Below are 18,335 nucleotides of genomic sequence, written 5' to 3'. Positions count from 1 at the left end.
TATCTTTTTCTCCCTTCTCTCTCCCTCCCCTCATCTGAGGCCACCATTTCTCATTGACTGTATCTTTTTCTCCGCCTCCACAAGTCCTCCCGTACAGATTCTTTGTCTCAACAAGGAATCCCTTGCAATATCGATGTCCCTTTTTTCTCCTGCCCTATGAGAATGCAGGTCTTAATTCTCTTTCCTTTTCTTCATTCCCACACCACAAAAACAAATATTCATCATCATCATCCCCATGCCCACCACAATCTAGACGTGCACTTTTTCTCCCACTATATATATATATATATATATATATATATATATATATCACATTGTTTTACGTTTGTTTATAAAACATCAAAACATGCCTGCTCTTAACAATATTGTTCATTTCCACGAGTTGCCAGAAATAATCATCTTCAACATATTCTCCATGGTTTCTGATATTCGCACCCGCAACACCATGTCTCTTGTATGCCTCAAATGGTGCTTGCTAGAGCGCTCAACCCGCATTTCCCTCGCTCTTCGTGGGAACATCCGCAATCTTTTCTGCCTCCCTACATGTTTCCGAGCCGTCACAAATCTTGACATTTCTTTCCTCTCCCCTTGGGGCCATGAACTCTTAGACGAATCCCACCTTGATTCGGTGTTTCTTGCTCAACTTTTCCGCCACGCCTTCCCTTCCGTTGTTTCTCTCACAATATACTCTCGAAACCCTTCAACTCTTGCTCTTCTTGCTCCTCAATGGCCTAATCTACGCCATGTCAAGCTCATCCGCTGGCATCAGCGGATGTCTGCCGCTACTCTTGGCGCGGATTTCTTCCCATTGCTTGAGCATTGCCCTTCACTTTCTTCCCTTGATCTCTCCCATTTCTGTTGCTATCCGGAAGATCTCCCTCCGGCACTCCAAGCTTACCCTATGGTTGCAGCCTCTCTCTCCCATCTCAACATCCTTAACAACTCTTCTGGTGAGGGATACAAGTCACATGAGCTGCTTGCCATTACATCTGCCTGCAAAAACCTCCGACAGTTGCTAGCAACCTGTATATTCGACAACAGATTCACTGGTTTTACCGGCGACGAAACTTTGTTGTCTCTCGCTTCAAATTGTCCTCTCCTTTCTCTTCTTCACCTTATAGACGCCACTTCCTTCTCCTATGAAGATGCTAAAGTGCTCAGCCATGCTACAATTACAGAGCTTTGTGCAGGATTGCCATTTCTTGAGGAGTTGGTGCTTGATGTTTTCCACAATGGAGCCTCAATGGAGCTGCTTAATGCCCAGTGCCCGCGGCTAAAATCTTTGACATTGGGAAAATTTCATGGGGTTTGCAGCTCAGTATTGGAATCCCTTTGTATCAAAAACTCTCCTGATTTAACCGATTCTGGCTTGATAGCTATCTCGCTTGGATGCCCGAGACTTACCAAATTTGAGGTTGAGGGTTGCAAAAGGATCACAGAAATGGGGATGAGAAAGTTGGCTTCTAATCTTCGGAAAACTTTGATTGATGTAAAGATCTCTTGCTGTAAACATCTCAATGCTGTGTGCTCCTTGCGTGCATTAGGTCCAATACAAGACCTAATACACCGCTTGCACATAGATTGTGTGTGGGAAAGTGTTCAAGAATTACAAGGGGAAGATACAAGCTTGAACAAGAAATGCAATAATGGTAACGGCAATAGGGTCTCTTCTTCGATGTCTTGGGAAAAGTTGCATTATCTTTCCCTTTGGATTCCTGTTAGCCAGCTGCTGATACCATTAACTTTGGTGGGGTTAGAGGATTGCCCTGCACTCAAAGAGATACAAATAAGAATTGAAGGTGATGTTAAATGATTACTTATCCTAAAAGTTTAAGTTGATAAGAAATTATTAATTTAGGTTCCGTTTGTTTCTACCTAATAAGGTTTTTTTTTTTTTTTTTTTTTTTTTTTTTTTTTAAGAAAACGTTGTCCTCATTTTCTAATGTTTAGTATGACCGATAATTATGGTTAAACCAAAGACAATTTTCAGTCGTTCAAGAAAAATTTCTTTAATTTTCGTAAAATATTTTTTTTTAAAAACCATAAACCATTTTTTGAGTTTGATCTTCTTCATCTTGCATGCACTCTCTTGCAGTTTATTCTTTACTGTCACCGAAGTTCACTGGAATCCATCGACGGCCTTTGTAGGTCGGATTTAATTAATATTTTAACATTTCTCCTCATGTATGGACTCAAACTTCTCTTTATAAGTGAGATCCAACACGTGGAATATTTAATTTAAATGGAAGATGAATAATCACAGAAACAAGGTTTAAACTCATGACTTTTGCCAGCATGTTAAATAACAACTTATCCCAAAAGTCTAAAGTGATAAGAAATTGTTGATTTAATTATTTAATTAATATTTTAACAGGTGACTGCCGGCAGCATCGAAGGCCTCCCATGAACGCATTTGGATTGAGCTCCCTTGTGTGTTATCCTCAGCTTTCAAAGATGAATTTGGATTGTGGAAGTGTTATTGGGTATGCTCTTACTGCCCCTATTGGATATGCAGATTTGAGCATGTGGGAGAGGTTTTATCTTAATGGGGTTGGGAATTTGAAGCTCACAGAGCTTAACTATTGGCCTCCACATGACACTGATATTAATCAGAGAACCCTCTCTCTCCCAGCAGCAGCATTGCTTGCACAATGTGCCAAAATGAGAAAACTTTTTATCCATGGGACTGCAAATGAACACTTGATAATGTTTCTCTTAAAAATATCAACTCTCAGGGATGTGCAGTTGAGAGAAGATTACTATCCTGCTCCAGAAAATGAAACAAGCACTGAGATGCGAGTGGGCTCGTGCTATAGATTTGAGGATGCCCTCAACAGCCGTCATATCCCAGATTGAATATTTGGAGAATCTCATGTTACGAAATTGTGGCCATTTATTTTAAATTCAATGGTCTATAAAATGTCAGTTGCTTTTGTATAACCGAGGCATTAAATTTTAATTTTAAGCTAGCTTTTGTTTTACCAAGGTTTAAATGATTTTATATACCATTAGATTTATAATGAAGGGCCACGATTTCGTAACATGAAAATCTTTAATTTTAAGTAATTGGAGGGATTTCAATCGCTTTTTTTTTTTACAAGAATTAAGCAAATAAGTCAACGACGGTGATATCTTTTTATCAATGATGACAACTAATTAAAGTTGTGGTTAATATGTTCTTATCAACGACAACGAGAATAAGTTCGTAGTACTTCATTTATTTATTTTATATATCATTGCCAATTGCAAATGGTTAGAAAAAGTAAGGAGAAACCAAAAGGCACATAAGGAGGCAACTACAATTCACCAATGTTCCTAATTTGTACAAATATTTTTAAAACCAAATACATTCAAGATAATGGAAATTGTTGATGCAGTTGACCGCACCACCGCAATCCATTCAAAGATACTTGCAAAGACAAATACAAAGAACATGGGTGACTCTCCAGAAGATACAAACACCGGACAATCCAATGCCTAAGCCAATGGGATGTTTTTTGTGAAGGGTAAGAAACTAAGAGAGGAAATGATGAATTGTGCAAAAACCTTAAACTTAGGTCTTGGTTGTCCTTTATAAGGGTACACCCAAGTAAGGCAATTAGGCTAAATACGGAAGATATTAGAGATCAAAGGTCAGATATGAAAGGTGTGGATCTGTATGGGGATCTTTCCTTTTGAGCTCTCATCATTGACCCCCATCCTTGTAGGTTCAATCTTTCCTTCTAGGTTGCTGGGCCCAAAGTAGACTAGATTCTTAAAGGGATGGACACTTTCCATTTATTAGTGACACTATCCGAGGGCGAATGTCCACTGACTTATATTTCTCACCACCAAAATTCAAGATAAGTGCTTAACAATTTACAAGTAAATTAACAATATCAAGTAATAGAGTATTCACAATGGAGTAACTAAATTTTTATGCAAAATGATTCCTCAAAAGTTGCTTTATCTAGTTTAGCTAATAAATTTATAAAGACTTCCTACATCTAGTTAGCTATATTTTTATCTATATCATTTAAATATTATTTATTTTTTTAACTCTTTATTGATTCTATCATAAATTCACCTCTTTGTGTTCTCTTGTTCCTCCCATGATAAACAGCACAAGACCCAACAAGAACTGCTATAACCGATATTGGGATACAAGCAATCACCACAACCATCCAAATCTTCAATTTAGGTGCTTTTCCATAAGAAGATTTCGGTTCACCAAGACCACTATTTTAAAGGAAATCAATCAGCAAAATTCTTATGTCCTTACCTTCGGAACTTGGGTAGGTTAAGAACACATTTGAGGCGTTGTAGAATTGGTAGAGCTGAAACCTCACATTACAATTCGGACTAACAATAATTCCACCTTGGCGTGAATCGCAGCATGCATGAAGATCTCCCAAGGCCGGCACCAGACAACTATAACAGGAGCTTTCAGAGATGTCCCTAGTACATTGTACAAGACCATAAATTGTTTTCTTCCTGGAAAATTTAATTTCCCCAGTTGCAAACAAGCCCTTCAAAGGATCAGACGCAGCCTCCTTTGAGATGTTAATCATTAAGTACTTTAATACTTCATCAAAACGAAATGGATTTGATAGATTTTTCTCCAGATAAATCTGCTCTGGATCTTTCCAGTATAAATCATCATGGAAAAGAAATTCTGCAAGGAGTAGCGAACTTGGCAGAGTTCAAACCAAATCATTGCATCTTCAGTTTTGCACTGCTTCAAGATTTCCTGGCTTGCATTCTTTATGCAATCCAGGCAAACTGTGGAGTTGACATCCCCTCTACAAAGTGCTTGAGCATAGACTTTTGGGTCCTCCCCGGTAGAGTTGTTGTAGAAACCTGTTACCGAAGTATTGGATGGCAATGACTGAAGAAGCAGCTTGAGATTGTTTTCAAATGGGCTGCTGAGTGTGTAATTTCTGGACTCTGGGTCACAAAAGGTATAGACAGGATCTCCGCTGGCAAGGACACGGCGCATTAAAAGTGGTATAATTAAGAAAAGCATAGCTGAAACAACATCATCTTTTTCCATCTTCCAAATATGCTAGAAAATTGGATGACTGCTTCAGCTGAACTGCTGAATATTTCAACCTTCGACAACCAGATTTATCTTCAAGCTTGTGTCATGTTAAACCGCTGAAATTACACAGAAACTTCCGCGCTGCATCTGGATACCGACACAAAATCTTTTTCTCAACAAATTTACCTGTAGTTTCTTGAGTTGACAAACCGAAGCCATAGTATATATTATCATTAATTTTTTGTTTTTGTTTATTGAATAGCCAATGGAGTTCACCAAGGTAAGAGTCAAATAATCGACTAACATTATTAAATTTACTTGTAAATTACTGATGCTGTTTGGAGGTACATCTCCAATATTATTTTCGATTTCTTTTATTTTTTTAGAAGTCTTATAATTGATGGTACCTACAACATTACTCGTTTTGGCAGTCCATTAGAGTAATTTTAACCAACACGCAAAGTCCATGTGACAAGGTCCTTGAACCAAAAAGCAATGATATATATATATATATATATATATATATATATATATATATATATATTATGCACAAATGTGGGTCTCCTGTAACATTTGTGCATAGAGATTAGTTTTTTTTGGGTGGGGGGAGGGGGGCATTATCGTTGGCTCAGATTCAAGAACTCCAGCAGTACTTATAACTTAGCTTTTTAGTTAAATTTAGTCATTATACCTTTTTTTTTTTTTTTTCGGTCTTTGTAAAATAGCATTTTTCCTACAATTGCTTTTACTGTATCAACTGTAAGTAATATAATGTCATTTCCAACTGTTTCAATTTTTTATTTTACTCTTCTTTCTCTCTCCCTCATTTTCTCTCTTTAGTTCATCTCGAAGACTCAAGACTCCACCGAAACACCTCTCAGCATCCAAAATATTTTTTCCTCTTCTTCTCTTTCTCTCCCACTTTCTCTTCTTCTCTCTTCTCTTACATTCTTAGCACCCAATTTTCTTTTCCTCGAAACTTTTGTCTCTGAAACTCTAGGAAGCTAAAAAGAAAACTCTTGAAGGTTAGTCAAAAGTTTTTAAGAAATTTCGGTTTAATGGGTCAACGAAGATGATGGGATTTAGGAAATTTTGGTTCAAAGGGTTGATCAAGATGATAGGTTTTACAAAATTTTGGTTCGAAAGGTTGAAATCAGATTTCATGGGTTTTACTAGATTTGGGTTTTGAAGCTTTGTTGAATTTTTGGCTCAATTTATTTCAACGTAAAATGGTTTCCAGAAAATGATTTTCGCATTTTACGGTATTTACTTCAACGTAAAATAGTGATTATTTTCCTTTTAACCGAACATTCTTCTTTAATTTTCACAAAACCGTAAACCATTTTTCGACTTTGAGCATCTCATTCTCAAATCGACGGACCCTGCCAAAACTCGCCTAGGACCTCACCGGGATTTGCCCGAGACCCGCCCAAGACCCGTTCGGGACCCTGCTAGGACCTACCCGGGACCTGACTGAACTTGAACGGGACCCACCTGGACCTACCTAGGACCCGCTCGAGACCTGACCAGAACCTACAAGGGACTTGACCAGGACCCGACTGGGACTTGACCGGGACTTGCTTGGGACCCCACTGGGACCCGCCCGAGACTTGATCGGGACTCACCCGGGACTTGACCGAGACCCGCCTGGGACCCGCTCAGGACCTAACTGGGACCCAACGGGACTTGCCTAGGACCTACCGGGACCCTGCTATGACTTGATCGGGACTCTCCCGGGACCCCGCTGGGACTTGCCCGGGACTTGACCGGGACTCGCCCGGGACCTGATCGGGACCCGACCTGACCTACCAGAGACCCTCCCACCCAGGACTCGTCCGGGACCTGCCTAGGACCCAACCGGGACTCGCCTGGGACCCTATTGAGACTCGACCAGGACTCGTCCGGGGCTTGATTGGGACCCGTCCTGGACCTGCCCGGGACTCATCGAAAAATATTTTTGGCGAAAAACATTTCCTTAAAAGTGATTTCTTAAAAAAAAATTTTGGCATTTGGCATATAAGGAAAATCAGACGAGTCCCAGTTGTCGAAAAACATTTTTAGCAGAAAACATTTTCTGATATGTGGTGTGTACGCAAAATCATATTAAACACAAAATTAAGAAAATGTTTTTATCAGGTCTTGGGCGGATCCTGCCAGGGTCTTGGGCTTATCCTGACGAAGTTCGGGCGGGTCTCAGGTGAGTCACAGTGGGGTCCTTGCAGGACTTGGTTCGGACACCTCTATGGCTTGGTCAGGACAATTTCATAATTTAGAGTTTAATATGATCTAATAAAAAAGTATATATAAAAAATATTAAAACAAAATGATTTTCCGTGCGCGTGGTAAATGTCGTAAAATGTTTTCGGCAAAAAACATTTTCAGGGAAAATGACTTCCCTGAAAATATTTTTTGATGGAAACCATTTTACGTCGAAGTAAACCGATTTAATTTCTTGTAAAAAATTGGGACTTTTTTTTAAAAAAAAAATTAAATTGGCTGTGAACGTTTGTATATATATAGACATTGGGGTGAATTGAGGTTTAATGTTGCTGTTCGTCACAATTGGGGTTTAATGTTAATGTTGATTACTTTTTCAATATACATGGCTATATATACACAACGTTTGTGTGTGAATTTACAAGAGAATAGCAGAGAATAATAATTTTCCAGTATTTCACAACAATATATGAAATGAATGATTTCATATATAAGTTTTAAAAAATATATAATAAAAAAAATGAAAAATAATATTTAAAAGGAAGTAAACTGTAAAATAGAAGATATGTCGAAGTGTGTAGCGAAAAAAAATAGTAGCTAAAATGGTGAGCTGTACTTTTTTAGTAACTAAACTAACAACCATTGTTGGAGATGCTCCAAGTACACATTCCTCAACGTGGTAATTAAAATCGGGGAGAAGGCTTGAGTGTGTCCACTTATGAGTAGCAACAACTATATATGTTTAAAGAACACTTGTTTGCAATAACTCTAGCAGTAGTTAGCCAGCAAAGATCAAGGGACTTTGAATGCCCATATTTATAGTACTTATTCAGAATGCTTTAGTGAAAGCCTATACCAGGAAGAAGGCTTGAGAATATGCACCAATTATTCATCACCACTCACTAGAAACCAGTCTTCAGTATGAGAGAACAGCACTCAGCCAACAGCTTTTATATCTTAATTATTGTAAATTAGCAAAAATACTAAATTATTTAGGGATTTGGGTTCTCTTATATTTTTTAAAATATGAATTCTAAAATTTGAGCCATCTATTTCATCTAACGATTTAAATAAATGTAAAAGTTTGTGTTACTGAGGCAAACAGATTTTACATATTGAAAAACTAAAATTAATTACCTCGGTAATATATGTTAGTTCTTGTGTTGGCTTAATTCAGTTCCAAAATGCAGAGACTACTGTTTACAGGCTCAAACATTGATATAGAATGCTCAGAATCCAATCTCCACCGTTCATAGTGTAGATTCATGTGTTATGAATGTCCTTACAAAATTTCAGCTCAATCGGACCACAAACGTCCATCGATCGGAGCTGTTGATCAAGGTTGGACAGCATTTCCAGAATGCTGTTTCACCTATTGCATGCCCTGTCTGGACAGGCCTTCCCTTTGTCCGGACCGCATTTTTAGAAACTCTATTTTTGCTCCGCAAGGCCCTGTCGGGACAGCCCATTAACCTGTCCGGACACTCCATAAGTTTTAGGCCCAAAAACGTGATTTTAAGTGGGTTAGGTCTAGGGTTTTGTCGTGGGTATATATATATCATTATAGAAGTAAGAGACACGAATTTTCACCCCCAGAGAGTTTGTCGGAGGCTGTGCTAAGAGAGATCATATGTGGTGAGGGTTAAATTGAATCTCTTAAAGTTTTAGTTATTCCTTTGATAAATCTACAGTTGAGAAGTTTATTGGAAGGGTCCAATAAAAGAAAATCACGTTGAAGAAGATTGTGAGCAAGGAGACGAATTGTAGGCTTGTCGATCTTACAGAGCTAAGGTTTTGCAAAGGGTTGTAAGTGTTCCTAGTGTCTGTAATCTCTGGATAATCTTTTGATAGTGATTTCCTGGGTTTGGCTGTTCCGTAGACATTTTACTTTTAGATCGGTTTCTAAAAGGTTTCCTCTTCGTAACCAAAATATCTATATCTGCCTCTTTATTGCTTTATATATTTTGAGTGATTGAATTGTTTATTGCTTCAGAATATTAATTCCGCATAAATTGTGACAAACAAGTTTTGGAGTCGGCATAGCGTTTTTCAATATACAAACTTATAAATTTGTTTAAACTATTAGATAAAATAGATAGCTCAAATTTTATAGTATGAAAATATTATATTTTAAAAAATATGAGAGGATCTCACTCCATTATTTAGTTGTCACGCTGAGGCTGATGACTAGCTTCCTAGGAATTTTCTCATTGGATACTATTCTGGGTCAAGTAGGATGAATGCAATTAAGTCAATAGTATTGTAAGTATTAAAGATGTTTACACTTTATTAAAACTAATGAGTAGCTGTCATGACTATAAAGACACATGACCGGCCATGTGCTATTTAATGAAGTTGGATAAGTTGAATTCTTTGTTTCTTGTTTATTTTACCTTTAAACCTTTGTTATATTATTTACATATTTTATTCGTTTGCTTATATATTTAGTCCTTATGGGTGACTTTTAAAAATCAGGTGTGCTTTTTTTTTTTTCTAAAGAAAAATCAGGTGTGATTAAAGCTATAATCGAGCTCAATATTGAATATTTAAGTCGAGAATAACTTCTATAAGGAGGTGGTGTAAACCACTTCCGTTGTGCCCACCAATTGTTTAATTTTGTTTTGAATATAAATTGAGCTTGAATTTATCATGGAGCAAAATAATATATTCCAATCCGGTTCATTTAATTTTCGAACAAACAAGAGCTATATCTATTACAATAAAAAAATTTGTCTTTTTAAATAATTTTCCAATATTAATGTTTAACGTGTTCACAATACAAAGTTAGATAATACTATAAAAATAATAAAAATAAAATTATATAATTTTCTATGAGTTTAGCTCGTTTAATAAACAAATCCAAAATTTTATTCAAACTTGGTTTATTTAATAATTAACCAAACCGAATTCAAGTCCAACTGTTTACGAACTACTCTATTCATTAAAAGAACCAAGTGTGATCTTGGTATTTTCAGTTAACCCACTTTAATCAGATTTTAAACCATAAAGAAAGTAAACCATCGGATTCCCTACAACTAATTGTCCCAATTACACATAATTTGGCACATCTGCATATAGGACAAATGCAAGCCTGCATAATTAATCCTGCATCTCAGGTTGTCTGAAGTAGGTGAGCCCACGCCTGTCCTTTGTGGGAATCCTTATTGGAATTTAAAGTCTATTGCGTATTCTCACAAGTTAATGATGTACTAAACTTGACAATTGAATTGGAATATATATATATAAGTCTTTTTGTTTTTGTGGAATTCAAGGCGAACACAAACTTTGAAATCATATTCATTGACCAAATTAAATATTGCATGTGTAACTCACATATATGATAGAGGTCAATTACAATCAAAGACAAACTTCTATAATCTATAATCTATTGATGTACTGCACACAAGAACGAAGTTTCAATCCTTTTATGGGTTCCATCACCGAGGCCCAATATTGGAAATTGATAAGCCATTGATAGAGTCATAACATGTTTCATTGTGATCCGTGAATCTCCCTACAGAAAACGCAGGTCGTTGAGGTTGGGAAAGAGTTATACTTTCATTTTTCAACATTACTACCACAGAAGACATGGTTGGTCTATCATTTGCATCTTGTTGAGCACACAACAATCCAATATGAATGTATCTTAGAAATTCATCCGGGTAGCATGAGTCATTCAATAACGGATCCATCATCTCGAGCTCTTTCCCTTCATTCCATAATTGCCATGCCTGCACCATTATTTAATGTGTTTAGACAGTTTTTTTTTGCCTAATATTAGGTTTGAAAATTTTTGATAAGATTCACGAACTCAATATGTATCAAACACGAAATTAACTGGTAAGGGTTGAGGAGTCAAACTTGTTTAATTAAATGAGTTGAGTTAAGATTAACCATGTATTCTTATACCAATGTCTCGACACGAATTGAACTTAACACTTGACATTTAGAGTTAGCAACTTTTAACACGACTTATGAACTTCACTATGCATTTTCATACTCATATTTTAATATGACCTAAACCCGACACATAAATATAAATTCCCACTGCCCTTGCCCAATATCAACTCTAGAAGTATGGACTAGACTTTAAGCCAAAAATATCTTACATATGCTAGGAGGCTAGGAGCACCTTTTGACCAACGGAAGCTAGAATTTCCTCTCCCAGTTATGATCTCAAGCAAGAGTACTCCAAAGCCAAAAACATCAGACTTAATAGAATATAATCCTTCCATAGCATACTCTGGGGCCATGTATCCACTGTTCAAAGCATATTAAAACAACAATAAAAGAAGTTAACATATACACAATTAAAAAACCAAAGGCACACTAATCTTACATGTACTTACTATGTTCCAACTATTTTAGCAGTATTAGCTTCACCTTCGCTTCCTATGAAGATCCTTGCCGTTCCAAAGTCTGAGATCTTAGGATTCATGTCATAGTCCAATAATACATTGCTAGCCTTTAAGTCTCTGTGAATGATTCTAAGTTGAGAATCCTCGTGAAGATAAAGAATTCTCCGTGCAATTCCACTTATTATATTACGTCGTTTGCTTCAATTGAGTTGTGCACGTCTCATTGGATCTAACCATTAAAATTTGAAATTAATTCAATTCATTGTTCTATGGTTGAATGTTTACAAAGTTGATTCGAGTGCCCATTAAAACAACAAAAAGAGTGAGGAAGAAATTAACGAACCAAAGAGAAAGACATCCAGGCTGCTGTTTGGCATGAATTCATAAATAAGCAGCTTTTCTTCTCGCTCTGTGCAAAACCCAAGTAGCCTGACAAGATTTTTGTGTTGAAGCTTCATTATTAGTAGAACTTCATTTGTGAATTCCTCTGAACCCTGCTCTGAACAGTAAGAGAGCCTCTTAACTGCTACTTCCTTTCCATCACTGAGTATACCCTGCAAGAGTTCATTTAATTTGCTTTAATTTTCCTGATTAACATTAAAAAATAAAAAATAAATAAAAAAGGCAAATTGAAACTTTTTTGTGTTTTAGACGTAATTAGATAACACGAATCACCTTGTAAACTGGGCCAAAACCACCTTGCCCAAGCTTATTTGAATCAGAGAAGTTGTTGGTAGCTGCTAGTATAGATGCCAAATCAATATGGGGGGATTCCTGAGCGTTCGGATCATATCTTCCTTGAAAATTGGGGCGATGAAAGTTTGAGATATAATGATCACCAATATTTGCTTGTTGACTAATAATTTCTCTCTCCCCTGAACAAAAAAGAATGGTAGTCTCAATGGTGAAAGCAAAAGTTCAAAATTGTAAAGCAAACTCACTGACAGGCGTCTTTACATTTTTTAGCCTTCTTCCTCATCTTAAGGCAAAAAATACAGGAACCCAGAAGTACTATCGCCAAGCATGCTGACGCAACTGCAAGGATTACCATCATCCATGTTTTCCATCCACTGCCTGCATTTGAAAGCAATCACTGAATACTATAACAAAAGTAAGTTGTGTTAGAGAGTAGTGTTGTTGACAAATACTTACTTCCCCCTTGCCCATTAGTTGAAGTGGGAGCTCCATAAAAGTTATATAGCTCATACCTCAAGAAGCAACTACGACTAGGAAGTCTCGCACCAATAGAGAAATAGCAGCATGTTAAAACATCTGTTATGGCCCTATGAAGGCATGAATTACACCCATCAGCGGATAAGTCTCTGGTGCACTGCACTAGAGCATATATTGTGTTATCTTGAAAGGGTACTTCCCCAGTAGCATACATGTTAGCTGAAAGATTGAAAGCTGCCCTCTTAGTAAGAGTATTCAACGTCTCCTTCACAACAGATTTGAACTTTTCTGGTTCCGAAATGCTCTTCTTGTTATCCAGGTCAAGAACGTTTCCTGTGACATTCAATTGGCCAAAGAAATTTTTGTTGGAGAAACGCAACTGGCATACCTCCTCCCATACAACTGCTTCTGTTGTGTTTGGACAAAGTCTCAAAATGTCTTGTGTAGCGGTTGTTATGCATGTCTGGCAGGTTTCATTTGAAACATAGCCGAGGCACATGTAAAGACTATAAACTCCATCTGGGTCATTTCCTTTGGAGGTATTATAGAATTTGGAAACAGAAGCATTCGTGGATAAAGAAAAGAGGGCATCTTGGAGATTGTTCTGAAATAATGTAATATTACCTGCATAATTACTGTTGTTTGAACAATTGGAATAGGGAGGGTTGGCATAGGCTAGATTATTGCAGAGGAGGGCGAGGAAAACATAAAGCAGAAAGGGTCCAATAACTTTTGGAACAATATGTGAATGAATCATATTTTACTTTGTAGGGCTTGTATACTCTGATAATGGCCAAATCTCTCAATATGGTAGCTGAAGGAGTTTCTGTTTCTGCTATACCTTAGGCTATGAGCGGAAAAATCCTTTCTTGGAGTCTTTTAATAATCCTATCAAAAAGGGTAATTTCTTCGAACAGTTCTTTGGCCAAAATCAAGCCAAACGCGTTGTTCCCAGATTCCACTTTTGTAAAAAAAATAATTGTTGACTTTATTGAAGGAGAAGGAGTTTACAAACAACCAGAGACGGAAAGAGGGGGACCGAAGTAGGCCATGGTTCTCCCAAAATTAAGAAAAATAAAAAATTATAAGTAAAAATAAAAAAATAAAAAAAATAAAGTAAAATTTTAAGTTTAATCATTTTCGTCCTTTTTAAAAAAAATTTGACCATATTTTTAAATTATTTTAATAAAAAATTTAAAAAACTAAAAAAAAAAAAAAAAAAATTTGACTAATCCCCTCCCATCAAATTTCTTGACTCCGGCCTGCATACAACCATCGGCAGACGGCATCAATGTCAATTCTATCCAAAACTGGGGCTTTATATATTGGCTTATTCTACTGTATTTGTATTAGTCAATTAACAAAAGATTCGTGGGAGCTGTAGTGTAGAGTTTCGAGGAAGGTGTTTGGGATTGGGAGTCTGGGACACTAGTTCCGCTTGAAACACCAATTTATAGGCCCCTAGGTTGTCAGACTTGGTCCATTGATGTCGAGTCTCTGAAATAACGGTCAATTAATTCCACCAAGGAATTGCAGGGACCTCAATGAAAGAATTTAGAAGAATAAGGGCCCGTTTGCCAACAGCGAGGAACAGTACTGTAGCTGAAACTGTTTCAGTTATAGTACCATTTTCATATGTGCAGCACAAAGTGTACACAGTTTTCAATATTAAATTTTTTTTAGGCATTAATTTTTTTTTTTTTAAAGGAAAATATTAAAAAATAAAAAAATAAAAAGAAAAAATGAGGAGAAAGATCGGGGTTCCAGCCACCCCTTGGCCAAAATGGGGTCCACCCCATTTTTGGCCAAGGGGGTGGCTGGAGCCACCCCCTGGCCGATCTAGAGGTGGTCCGACCACCCCCAAAAGGCCAAAAAAAAAAAAAAAAACGTGTGGCGGGAGGGATCGAGTGCATTTGGGGGTGGCCGGACCACCCCCAGCCCCTTGGGGGTGGTCCGGCCACCCCCAAATGCACCCGATCCCCTTTTTTTTTTTTTTTTTTTTTTGGCTAAGGGGGTGGCCGGACCACCCCCTTGCCCATGGGGGTGGTTCGACCACCCCCAGATCGGCCAGGGGGTGGCTGGAACCACCCCGATCTTTCTCCTCCTCCTTCTTCTTCTTTTCTTTTTTTTTTTTGTTTTTTTTGTTTTTTTGTTTTTTTTAATATTTTGCTTTTAAAAAAAAATTAATATTGAAAACTGTGTACACTTTTTCTGCACATATGAGAATGGTACTGTAGCTGGAATAGTGCCGTTCCGCGTTGTTGGCAAACGAGGCCAAGTATTCTCTTATTTCACACAATATTTTTGCTTACAAAAGTCTATTATATAGACTATATAGACTTGAGAAGAGAAAGCACGTCCCATAAATCAAGAGCTAAAAACATGCATAGTCAATATTTTTGATTGACTTCTGAAATTTACTACAAAATAAATCCAAATTTTCTAGATTTGCCTCTATAACACGCTCAATACAACCTCACCAGGAGGTTGATATAATTTAGGGATAAATGTAAAATTGATTTATGTAGTTGGCCTAATTTACAAATCACTCTCTGTGGTTTAAAAAATAATTTATAGGTCCTTAGGGTAAGCCAAAATAATATTTTACTCCCTAAACTCATTTTCCGTTAAATAACTTAACGGAAACCATTACATTACCACATTACACCAAATAAAAATAAGACACGTGTTCTTTTTTATTTATGCTTTTAAAAAATGACAAATAAGCTTTTTCACGTCATTTTGAGGCTCCAACACATACTCCACGTCAAATTAAATAAACCTAATCCCTTTATATCCCCTATGCCGCCGTCGTCTTCATTTTTCCCAACGATTCTTGCCGTCATCTTCATTTGCGTCTGAGATTTGGGCATCTACGTTTTTTGGCAGTGCTTTCTATGGAAACAATCTCTCCCTCTTTGTGTGTCTGGTTTTTTTTGTTTTTGTTCTATTGCAAGTGTTTTCTGGTTTGTGTTAAATAGATGTTGGAAGATAGTGCCTTTAAAAAGCAAACTGTAGGTTCATCTTTTAAAAGTGATCTCTTTTTTGAGATGTGCAATTGTTTTTTTTTTTCATTTGTGGAGCTTGTTTTGTCCCTTAGTGTACATGTGTAAGATGGTGCTTGTGCTTGTAGGAATATTCATGTGTGGATGTAAGTCTTAACGGAGAACGTAGATGAAGACGACTACAAGAATCGTTAGGGAAGATGAAGATGACGGCGGCACAAGGGATATAAAGGGATTATGTTTATTTAATTTGACGTGGAGTGAGTGTTGGAGCCTCAGAACGACGTGGAAAAACTTATTTATCATTTTTTAAAAGCATAAATAAAATGGAACATGTGTCTTATTTTTATTGGGTGTGAGTGACAATGTAACGGTTTCCATTAAGTCATTGAACAGAAAATGAGTTTAGGGAGTAAAATGTTATTTTGGCCTAACCTAGGGACCTATAAATTAATTTTTAAACTACAGGGAATGATTTATAAATTAGGCCAACCACAAGGACCAATTTTACATTTATCCCTATAATTTATCCTAAGAAAAACAAATATAATCCTATGGTAATTTCCGATTAGAGAAGGTACAGATCTCGGGCTTCTGATTCGAGCCCATAAATACATCACACAGGCAGACCATTGACCAAGGTTCACGGCCCAGGCTCGGCACAAGCCCATCTAATTGATTATTATCCGCGTGACCGTAATATCCTTATCTCGTAGTCGGAATAACAGAAGTGCCCCTTTGTCCTAAGAATCAGTCTGAGGCACTTTCCCTGCCATTTCCCAAGCCGAAACTGTTTTTCAAATCCTTTGAAAGCTAACATCTTAGCCATTGTTCTCTCTCTCTCGGCCATGGAAATCACTGTTAGAAAATTGGCTAGCTTGGGCTCCACTTCACTTTCTTACCTCATGTCCATGAAGCACAATGCGTATATACAAGGCCGTCGTGCTTTATCTCCGTTGGTTGATCGTATCCGTCGTGATTTCTCGGTGGGGGCTGGCCAAACTGGGTCTAGTGCTTCCTCTGATACGTCTGGTGCGTCGTTTGGACTAACGGAGTTTCAAGTTGTTTTGTAGTAGTACTGTTTGTGAAAATGTTTGTGAAAGTAAACCCATTTACAGAACAGTTCATGACATTCAATACCATGTTATACAAGCATGATAAGCGCTTGCATTGATAGAACTTAGAATAAAGAGGTAATTTTGTAGAACTTTTATGTACTGGGAGAAAATAAAGGTGAAAGGCTTGGTGAAAAATGAGCTTCGAATTATACGAAAACATTGAGCATGTAGTCTAATATTGCTGTGTGCATTGTACCAATAGGCATGCTATAAAATTTGTATTAGATGCTAGGTACTTCCCACATATATATTGTTGTGTTAGAAACCTCCCCGGTAAATGTAAATGTATGTAATGAAAGAATTAGCTTGAGGTGTATTTATGAATGATGATAGTTTTTACGGAATTTCAATAGACATGTGAAGACTTTGATGCATTTCCGACATGGGTCGTGAAGCTGATCTGCATTTGTTTTGTTTCAGTTTGTTGTTAACTGTCCATTTGGAATCTTAATGTCTTTTTTAACTTAGCATTTTTTTAAAGCATGAGCTATTGAAGTTCATATTGTTTCACTTCAATCATGCATTAACTGGCATTTGCCACCTGCTTTGAATTTCAAGATTAGAGGATGGTGCTGGACTAAGCCCCAAAGAATTTCAGAGATGGAATATTAATGGAGGTGGGATTTTCCACAAGTCAGCTTCCATTGATCCAACAGCGCTCATAGAGACTGGTGCTGTAGTTCATCCGAAATCTGTTGTCAGTGCATATGTTCATATTGGATCGGGAACTGTTGTTGGACTTTTGTGGTAATCGGCCAATTGACAAAAATAGGGTGAAATTTCTTCCCTTCACAGTAATAGCAATATTTACAACTACGTAAAGTATTACTATTTCAAGTACTTCAATAATATACTACGTAGGAATGCACTTGGGACTAGTAGAGAAAAAGGTTCTGACCAGTAATTCTGCAGCCTCTTTCTTGTGCTTAATTAAATTGATTATATTTGTTCATTAAGGCTAAGTTCCTTAGCAGCCCTGCCTTTTGAAATATTATGAAAAGTTCCTCTAGGTGGGGCGCCATTTTCAAGAAATATTTCTAGCAAAACATTTTAACATGTTTAATTCTTTATATTGTGCTCTGGAAATATTAAGCAATATACTACTTTTCCATTTCTCCTTTTTTCTTCTTGAAGTTCTTTTTTGTCATTTGCTCTTTTTTTTGGCATAAAATATTGGAAAATAAATCTAGAATTGGTCTTACACATGTACAAAGTGAAGATGTTGCAAGTTAACCAGTTGATGTGCTTATGCTGTAACTAGGATTTTTTTCTTTTTTTTCTTTTTTTTTTTTCTCTGTCTCTCTCCTTTTTCCTTTTCCCTTGCTTACAAGATAGAACTTTTTCTAATAAGTGACATTTTGTCGAGTCATAGATTGCCCAGGTGTAGTCTATCTAGGATTCCCCAATTGAAAGCTCATGGAAGTTTGACAGAATAATTTGTTTT

The 18,335-nt window shown here is 37.0% G+C and overlaps 3 protein-coding genes and 1 pseudogene across 3 annotated transcripts; 1 reads left to right on the top strand and 3 right to left on the bottom strand.

Annotated features, from left to right (window-relative positions):
• The first annotated feature begins 346 nt into the window (after positions 1–346).
• LOC132169740 (F-box protein MAX2 homolog A-like) lies at positions 347–2,856 on the top strand. Its single transcript, XM_088512292.1, has 2 exons — positions 347–1,799; positions 2,375–2,856. Exons 1-2 carry the CDS (start codon positions 347–349, stop codon positions 2,854–2,856), a joined length of 1,935 nt encoding a protein of 644 aa, XP_088368418.1.
• Positions 2,857–4,558: 1,702 nt separating this feature from the next.
• LOC132169737 (cysteine-rich repeat secretory protein 1-like) lies at positions 4,559–5,032 on the bottom strand. Its single transcript, XM_088515168.1, has one exon. It carries the CDS (start codon positions 5,030–5,032, stop codon positions 4,559–4,561), a length of 474 nt encoding a protein of 157 aa, XP_088371294.1.
• A 5,642-nt stretch (positions 5,033–10,674) lies between these two features.
• LOC148589811 (cysteine-rich receptor-like protein kinase 10) lies at positions 10,675–11,487 on the bottom strand. The gene is made up of 2 exons (XM_088512150.1): positions 11,347–11,487; positions 10,675–10,968 (listed from the first exon to the last, which is right to left on the bottom strand). The coding sequence occupies exons 1-2, from the start codon at positions 11,470–11,472 to the stop codon at positions 10,675–10,677; spliced, it is 420 nt and encodes a 139-aa protein (XP_088368276.1). The 5' UTR covers positions 11,473–11,487.
• Positions 11,488–11,900: 413 nt separating this feature from the next.
• Positions 11,901–13,525, bottom strand: LOC148589810 (cysteine-rich receptor-like protein kinase 25; annotated as a pseudogene).
• Positions 13,526–18,335: the final 4,810 nt, after the last annotated feature.

The sequence above is a fragment of the Corylus avellana genome, chromosome 1 (assembly GCF_965113065.1).
Source record: "Corylus avellana chromosome 1, dhCorAvel1.hap1.2, whole genome shotgun sequence".
Taxonomy (NCBI): Eukaryota; Viridiplantae; Streptophyta; class Magnoliopsida; order Fagales; family Betulaceae; genus Corylus; species Corylus avellana.
The sequence above is the reverse complement of the archived record's forward strand: the minus strand, read 5'-3'. Positions and strand labels throughout refer to the sequence as shown.